General features: G+C 27.0%; 1 protein-coding gene across 1 annotated transcript in view; it reads left to right on the top strand.

The window, feature by feature from the left end:
- Positions 1 to 8,340: 8,340 nt before the first annotated feature.
- LOC112684787 overlaps positions 8,341 to 10,240 on the top strand; it is a gene marked incomplete at its 5' end in the record, with an annotated part of 6,242 nt that continues 4,342 nt past the window's right edge. Inside the window, 2 exons of the mRNA XM_025556451.1 lie at positions 8,341 to 9,003; positions 9,087 to 10,101. Coding sequence (XP_025412236.1) covers positions 8,341 to 9,003; positions 9,087 to 10,101 — 1,678 coding nt within the window. The remainder of the gene's footprint in view (positions 9,004 to 9,086; positions 10,102 to 10,240) is intronic.

A 10,240-nucleotide genomic window follows, 5' to 3' on the forward strand; every position in this document is an offset into this window, starting at 1 on the left:
GTATATTACATGCATAAATAAGTGTTTATTTAATTTAAAAAAAAAAAATAAGAAAAATTTTGATCGAATTTGATTTTTCTTTACTATATTTTAGTATTTATTTTCTTAAAATAATAAAACAAACTTTAATATATTTATTTTCGGGTACCTTATTTAGTCTTTAGTTTTTAGAATTTGATTGAAAATATCAGAAAATGAACTAAAACGGAAAATATGACCTAAAAATGCACAAAAATTACCTAAAAAATTAAAAACATCAAAAAAATGCAAAATTAAAGTTGCATAAATGGATTCGTAGTTACATAATTAAAATTATGTACTTACAAAGCTACGTTTTACAGTCACCAAAAAAAAAAATGCACTTTTCTACAAATTCTCAGCCTTACTTATTAGTAATGAACAGGGCTCATAAATTCTAGCATTTGCGTATTTTTTTTTTTTTGGGTACCTAACTTAGAAGCTACATACAAAATTGTATTGTGCATACTTTTGCATATTTCGAAACATAAGTGTTGGTTTGCTTTTTTAAGTCTTTTTCAGTTCCGTAGCCTTAAAAACATTTTTTCTTAATAATAGTAAGTACCTAATTAGGTTAAATGGTACTAATTATTTATATTTGTAATTAATTCTTCTTCATATGGCATAAGTTATATATTTATTTATATAATATAGCGACGCGAGCGATCACGATAAGTTTTTTTAATGAGGCAAATTTTTATTTTATACATAATATTAATTTTTTCCACATATTTTAGTATTTTCAGTGCATATTGAATAGGCTCATATGAATAATTTTTTGATCATATTATAGCACAATATAGCAAACATATTTTTTTATAGCTTTAAGTTATGAATCTTGGTAATGAGTTTATACATTATAGATTATAACTTATAAGTAGCAATATTATCAGCTGCGAAAACATGTTTATTAATTTATCGTTTTCAAAAATTATTGTAGGCGATTCAAATCTTATTTGTTTGTTATTCATAAGATCGTTCGAAAAGACCGTGCGTATAATTATTTTTAAGAAAAATAATGAGAATTTCATTCTCAATTCCGACGTACAACTTGAATTTTTTCGAGCGTTCATTGGGCTCATTATTTTATTTTATCAAATCATTAAATTCGAATCGAGTTTTCATAAATAAGTTCAAATAAGTTCAATTCGATGTTACACTATATTTACAATATATAGGGAACGCCGCGGGATATAGAAATATTTAAATCTGGAAATAGATACATTCTTCTGAATTATTTGAAGCCGATAAACAGTGCCTGACGAACATGCGCTGACATTTTTATTTTACATTCATGGACGAGCATTAATGAACAAAAAGGAAAAAAATGGAAATGATTAATCTACATATATACAATAGAATACGATGTTAAATTACTGTTAAACACTGCACTTATAGTGTATGATTATAATGTTGTGAATTAAAATATCATCAATGTTCAGGCGCTTGTCGAACATAGCAGTATTGAAAATTGTTTAATGTGTACAGGGCATTTTAAGAGTTTGGAATCACTCATATGCGTTAGAGCGACATTTAATGTTTTAATTTTACATAGTTTCTTTATAATACGAAAAAGATAGTACAAATAAACATTTCATTTTCTTTTTAACATTCATTTTGTCATTTGAAATTTGAATTATCATCTGACCTACTCGTGTATGCATAGCACAATGTAAGTTATTTATGATTTTTAAATACATTTTCTTTGTTTCCTTCTAGACCGTTTATGCTTATAATCAGTATATATATATATGTATATATAATTACATTAGTCATCTAAGAGTTTGATTAACGAAATGTCAATAAAAGTTCAATAGAAACTACATGGCATTAGTAAAGATTAAATTTAATATTTCGTATAAATACATCGGGTATTATACATTTATATATAAATAAATAATGTATAATAAAGTAAATAACAGTTATTAGTAATAATACACGTATTAATATGTATAATAATATATATATACTAATAGGTAGTGCCAAAATTGAGGTTCTCAGGGCCCCAAGAGAACTATAAAAGAAGGGACTTTTTATATATTAAACATACTTAATAAGAAATTATTATATATATATGTCATTATAATAATTAAAAAATGAATATATCTATATATTTTAAATAACAAAATTAAATTGTTACATGACGAAATATTATTCTGTAAAAGAACGTATGACTTCACTGCTGTTCATTGATTGCATTATTTCGGAATCTATGAAAAACACAGAATGTGAACTAAGTCTGTTATTTTCTGTATTGGATCTTAAATACATTTTAATTAATTTATACATCTATAACTCTATTACCAACGGTGTAATGAGATATTAATTTCCAAGTTACTATTCACCTCATAATAATATTCTTATTAGCCTATTTATACCTAAAACTAAAAAAAAAAAAAAAAATGAATCTATAAATCATATTCTTTACACGAAATATTTCTCTATGTTGATCCATTTTGTGCGACATTTTTTAATGTTTTTGTTTTTTTTTTTTTTGGTATTTGGCCGGGGCCCGGTAACCGGGAAAGTAAGGACTCCTTAGCAGTTATCTAGTTTGAATAGGTGGAAGTTCGGTACTTCTAACAGGTATTAGACCTATTAGTCATTATCAGGGCTCATAACTTATAGCATTTACATATTTTTTTTGAGAGGTCCTAGAAATACCTATGTGAGCTATACATTTGTTATAGATAACTAAGAAGTTAAATACAACATTTTATGTTGCATATTTTTGCATATTTCAAAATATAAGTGCTATTTTATTTTTTTTTCTATTTTGCAGACTTATTCTTGCATTTTTAGAAAATTGTTATTTGCTATTTTGCTTTTTTAAGTCAATTTCAGTTCTGTAGCGTATATAACATTTTTTCTTAATAATAATAAGTAAATATAGTAGTTCTAATTTTTAAATTTGTAATTAATTCATGTTAATTAACTAATTCTTCTTCTTTTGGTTTAAATTATATATTTTTTATCATATAGCGACGCAATTAGAATTTTAATAATAAAAGTTAAAAATTTTTTTTTTATACATGATACGTTTTTTTTTTTAATAATAGGTGAAAATTGTTTTTTTATACATATGTTTTTTTTTTTAATAATAAATGAAAATTGTTTATTTTTCATGTTATATTTATTTTTGCATATTTTTATATGTTAAGTGCACATTTAAGCGCTTATATGAATATTTTTAAGAGCATATTATAGAGCTTTTAACTATTTTTTTTAGAGTTATAAGTTATGAGCCTTGACCATTATTCTCACAACTATCACGTTCAACTAACGTCGTATGGACACGTCTTTGAGCATGTATGATGTGTTTCCGGTTCGACGAATTAATAATAGTATAACAAAATATGTTTTGCAATCTGAAATTCTACTTAGGAATATAATACGATTGACGTTTTTACACACTTTTTAAATATGTTTCAATATTGCGTTTGGTTATTTCGCCTGGTAAAAGCATTTTCGTTTATACTTTATTTATCTTCGTCAACATTTCTAGGTGACCATCATCTATTACAAATAAACATAACCATTTATTATATAATTTATAAGTTAAACAATTATTATTTGTATTATTATTATTGTCACAATGACGTTAAACTTACAAACCTAATTTGGGAGTAACCTAATTGGTTCCCGTTTGTGTACAGGTGAAATAGTGACAATTTTAATTTTTAATACAATTCACCTACACTAATAAAAATAAAAATCTAGCGGGCCAGTGCATAGAGAGCAAAATATAAAATTTTAAAAGCTATATGTATGACATATAGACACTATTATTATATCGATAAGATAGAGTATATAAATATAAATAAATAGAGACTAGCAAATTACTAGCATAGGCACAGGAAAGAAATAACAAACACTTGAAAAATTGTATGACTGAGTACATTAATGAGAAGATTACGAGAATTGAATATTTAAAAAAAGTTAGCTTCAAATTTGCAAATCAGTGGTTTTAAATTGTATTTATTGTATTTTATTACCTTTATTTCGTACACCTAAGTTATGATTTGTTGACTTTCAAATCAACGATTTAAAATTATATATATTTTATCATTTTTTTTAACACACATTAACAAACATTGTTAACCAAACCTACTTTAAAGTTAATAATAAAATTGTGAAGGAAAATGTGCGTAATTAAACGAGAACCAATTCGGTTATACCTAATAAAATACCTTTTTCAAACAGGAACCAATTCGGCTATACCTGATAAAATAAATTTTCCAGACGGGAACCAATTCGGCACGTGGTGTTCGAGTTCGGGAACGAATTCGGTACCAGTCCCTAATTTAGAATAATTTTATGTAAATATGTATGTAAATAATATTAAGTATATCTATGTTGAATTTCAGCCTAACGACCTAGTTGTTGAAGGCTTTCCTTAAAAAAAAAAATAAAATTGATTATTATTGAAAAAAAAAAAAATAATAAAATATACCATACATATTGTATTATTGGGACTATTAGCATTGTTTAATTTGTTTGAATAATAATTGCTTAACCATATATTTGTAATGGCTCCAAAAGCCGCCTCGTAGTAGGTAGTACAATATTTTTAAAAGATAATTTACAAGTCATATGGACGACCAGACTGGTACATTTTTATAGAACTCATGATCAATGTTGGTCGTTTAATCTGAAAATTATTGGTTATCGTACACCCTTTATTTCATATAATTACTTACATAATCAACAATGATAATTTTCAATTGAAAAATAAAAAGGTTTCAACCTTTATTCCTAAAAATTAATTAAAAACTAATCAGTTGGTACATTAAAAATAACTTCAAGTCATCTAAAAATTTTGTACAAATTGAGGTGGAATTATTCATCATGCAACAGATTTAGATAATAAATAACCATGAGCCAACTCTAAATTCCCCTCTGGTTGGGAACCACTGCCCTACAATTACTTGGCACAAATTGTTTTAGTTTTACTATTTAATTATAAATGTAGCAATTTTCTATATTATAACTTACAAATTATTATTAATAAACATCAATATTTTTTATCAAAAAGTGATAAAACCTGTAGATGGTAAACAAAACGTGATACCTAAATGGTATTCCAGCAATAAATTTGACCATCAACATAGTATCATATGCATAGGTAACATAAACACAAATAGGCGCACATTGTTTTTGAATTCAAGGGGTGCTGGAATAATTTATAGTATACAGGTTCGTGGGGGAGCTTTGCCCCCCACCCCCTAATAATATAATCAAATGCGTTGCCATAATTTTTAATTTTTATTAATGAATATTTAAAAGTAATTATATTATAAGTTATAAAATTTGTCCAATATAATTTCCCCATCTATTTTATTAGTAAGATTTCTCTTAATGCTAAACGTAGATAACTTAGTAAATCTTTCTTGGCCTATTCAAGTGCGTAACCAATTTTTCAATCTACGCATAGCTAAAAAAGAGCGTTCACATGTTGAAGACGAAATTGGAATTGTCATTCCCACTTGAACTAGTTTATAAACATTTGGAAACGAACTTTTATTACATTGATTTTTCAAGTCTTTAAATTCAAAGTTGGCTGGTAGACTATTCTTTAAGACTAGCATTTCTGCTGATAAACTAGCAGTTGATATTTTCAAAATATCCTGATATATCAAACAATAAACAGATTAATTTACATAATAATATTTCAAAACATATGACCATGTAATAAATATTTTAAATAGTTAGTTATTTTTTATTAAATGTATATCTTATAAGTGTTTATAAAAGAAGACTATTATATTCATCCAAGTTAAAAATGTTTTCTACAGAATTGGCCAGCTCTAAGCTTTCCTCAAAAAAATATTTTTCTAAATTCACAATTATTCCATCAATTATCCTTAAATAAACTATTGTATACCAATATCCAATGGTGTTTGAAGTATTATTTTCAGACACTGCTCCTGTTCGATGACCTAGGTCGTAATCTTGAAGTTTGGTTGGTTCACGACGTTTCCGATTTTGTTTTTTGTTTGACATTATAGTCAGATAAAATACATAAATATTTTTTTAACAATATGTTATTGTATAGACTTAGGTACAGACATTTTAAATGTATGTTTTAAATAAAGCAATAATATATAATCCAAATAAATAATTAAGAACTACCTTCGTTTGTGGATAGTATTGTCAATAGTATATTATTTTTATTTGAAAAATCTTGAACCTTTTGCCAAAATTTATCAAAAGCCTCATCAGAACGTAGATTTTTAAATGAATCAATAACACCATTAATTATTTTTTCAGAATATCTCAATGTAGCTTTTTTTATTTTAAAGCTGATAGCTCAAAATATTAATGATACAAAGTACATCATAAAGAATGAAAATTATAACAACTAAGTTTTTTTTTGTTATTGAACTTAAAATGCCTAAAAATTAATAATCGTCATTATCAATTTGATAGAAAATATTATTTGTTTTTAGTAATAATTCTTATTTAGTATTAATTTTTATCAATAGTAATGAATCATATAGTTTGTATGATTGGTAGGTATGGGCTTGATATATTAATAATATCAAATATCGATATTTTGCTTTGATATATCGATATATTTTGATATTTTAAATATACAATAATATTGATATATCACTGATATTTTTTTTTTTCTGCCTGGCCTCACTGGCTCAAAATGGCTACAAAAATAAAAATACTAATTTTTTATATTTAGAATAGCTACAGAAAATACCATCATTAATCGTTACTTTATGATTATTTTCCAAATGACTGTTATCTATGTGTCCATTTATCGGCGATTTTGTTATTTATGTTTATTGTTGTCGTTGTTATGTTATGCCATACTCCACGGATTAAGTACTAAGTAGTATATTTTATTAGTGTACCTATGCTTTATAGTCTATGATATATATTAGGTAATAAGTATATCTAGGCAGTAGGCGGTTACGAATTCAAAATTGTTTACCTATATATTAAGATTTGTTAATATTAATTTTGTTTTTATAAAATAAGACTGTATCAATAAAACATCTTAATTATTACAAGTGGTTATTTAATTAATACTTATTAAGTATAGTTTATGTTTTTGTTATAAATAGTAAAAAAAAAGTTATAAAAATACGATTTTTTTTCATCAATTATCAAATATCAAAATATTGATATTAATGTTTAAAAATATCGATATCATTAAATTGAAATATGATATATCGATATTGATATTATCGATATTATTTTTGTACAGAACATGCCTAATGATTGGTAATAATATTTGTCATTCCATATACAATTCAGAGTAGCTCACTGGTTAAATATTACTAAAAACCAAGTAATAATCAAAGTTATAAATAGAACATAATTTCGTAGCCAACCGTAAACTGTAGATAATATAAGAATATAAAGTAAGATAAGATAATGTGATTTTCTATAATATTATGATTGCTGTTTATAGTTTAATAGTTAGATAAAAACTGAATCAGTAAAACGTGCAATTATACAATATTGTTTTAATCGTGAATTCGTCAACTATATTATACATTATTGTCTATTTATATTGGAAAAAAATGTCCAACCCAATAAACAACAATAATTTACAAATTATTGATGAAATACTGAAATAAATATTCTAGGAAATTGGGTGTGCTAATTTTAAATCTGGGGGTGCTAAGCACCCCCGAGCACCCCCTTATGTGCGCCTATGCTCTTACTGTATAGATACATGTATAACACATGTATGTACATTGTACGTTCATTGCATTACCAATCCATACTGGAGTTTACTTATTCTTATAAATGCAAAATAATTCTCTTTAAACAATATTTTTACCTCAAAATAAACTGGGGGTGCCATTTTAGAACTTTGAGGTATTAAGCACCCCCTGAAAACCCCGCATGTGTGGCAATGGTGTGTATTCGATACACGTAACATTGAAAAATAAATTCCGTCACTGCTATCAATAATATAATATTATATTCGTCAGGCAGTCACGAGCCAAATAACTGAGATACATATATATAACAATAATAAGCGAATAGCGATCTAATAATAATAATAATCAGTGCTTTACGCCGATGTCGTTACATATGAGTATAACAACAAATAACAGTTGTCATTGTCGTATATGATGACGACGGCGGAAAGCACCGATAATATTATTATTATTTTTATTTTGGAAATGAACAAGTGATATAATTTATAATATAAAATTATTTTGTTGGTGGCTTAGACGACGTGGGGTGCACGAGCACCCATAGTCCCTCCTGAATCCGTGCCTGATTCTAATTTATATTATATAATTGTATGCTTAAATTTTCTATATGTTTATATGTATGTATATATTTTAGTGTTATGATGCAGACGATGATACATTATTACCAGCTCAGTTCAATAATCTGGTTGTACCTAATGCTACACAGTACATTTCGGTTTTCACGCTAACGGTTCAAGCAGCATACATAACATCTGTAGAATGTATGCTATCTTCAGGTTATTATATCGAAAGTGGATTCAATGAAATCGATAGCCCGTCAAATGATATTATAACAGATATAATTCAGATAGCTGAAAGTGGTCTTCAAGAAACATCCTCATCGTTTGATGATGACGAAGAAAAAGAAATGCAAGACAAATTAAACGCTATGCTGTACATGACAATTAATTATTATAAAACAGATGTGACTGTAACGAAGACAGACACGAAACTTAGCGATGTTAACGATATAAATACTGCTCAAACAATTCTTATTGCACAGAGATGTCAATCGTCTTACATTGATTTTATGAAAAAAGTCGAAGAATTAAAAACCAAGTTTGACAATGTTCCAGAATATACAAACACTGTCGACATAACTGAACAGCAATGGAAAATCATTGTTAATCAATATAACCAAGTACGAAAAAAATTGGCCAAAGAAATGGATGTATACGCATCGATTAAGTACGCATTCCTTTATGGTATGGGAATAGATTTATGTACTGGATCTGCAAGCCCCGATGAAAAATTATTGGTACGTAAATTCGTAAATCGTCGTAAATTGTCTATTTCAGTTATATGACGTTATTATTATGATAGTTATTTTTTGTTTTTTAGGAAATTTACAGTACGTCTGACCTTACAGTGTTTTTTGATCTTAATGACAACGATTCATTGTTATTATTGAGAAAAACTGTTCTTCATATGTATGAAATATATAAGAAATCATTGACTATGATTTATATAAATTCCATGGGTTATTCTTCGCAAGACATATCAATGAGAATTTTGATATGGGAGCAAGTGAATATAGTTCGAGCAAACTTTGATTACATGAGTAAAAATATTGCACTGACCATAGAAGATTCACAAACAAAAGCTGAATCTACATTTAATAAAGATACCAATGACTACACAGAGGCTATGACAACATTATATAGGAGTGTTAATAAAATGCTTCTAACGGCCGTAAAATCCACCGAAGTACATTATCAACGAGCAATAATGTTTAGTATGGATGGTAGTATGTTAACAAATAATTTTAATTCATACGGAGAAGAATCAATAGAAAAATATTATAATGATGTTCTATGGTGTAATCCCAATGTAGCTGATTATGATATACGAGTTGTTGAAAAAGAAAAAAGTGGACAGCCATCGGCAGATATTGTTTTGCCAAAAGATTTTTATCCATTCATAATAAATAAATTAATTTTACAAACCTTTATATGTCAGATGAATTATATAAAGATGAAGTCACAAACATTATCTAATAATGAAACTGATTTAAATACTTGGGAATATAATCAAATAACAATTAAAGAATTAAAATACTCAATTTTATTTGCGAAATGTACAGCAGTATCAAACAAAATGTATATTATTAATATTGGCACTTATATATTTATTTCAAATACTTTAAGTTCAGATACACAAGATTCTCAAAGTACTGGAATTACCCAAATAACGGAACAAATTACGACTGATGTTATTGGATCAATGGGTTCACTTACTGTCGAAATAACTGCAATCTTTCGTCAAATTGAAATATATATAAACAAAAATAGTAATCAAATAGAAGCAAAACCTTATAAACCAAGAGCCACACAAGGTGGTGGTGGTGGTGGTGGTGGTGGCGGTGGTGGTGGTAATGGTGGTGGTGGTGGTGGTGGTGATGATGATAATAATTATGGTAAGGTTGCTGGTGGTGTTGGAGGTGGTGGTGGCGGCGGTGATGGTGGTGGTGGTGGAGGTGGTGGTGGTGGTGGTGG

This window comes from Sipha flava, unplaced genomic scaffold (genome assembly GCF_003268045.1).
Source record: "Sipha flava isolate LNK unplaced genomic scaffold, YSA_version1 25863_pilon_pilon, whole genome shotgun sequence".
Lineage (NCBI taxonomy): Eukaryota > Metazoa > Arthropoda > Insecta > Hemiptera > Aphididae > Sipha > Sipha flava.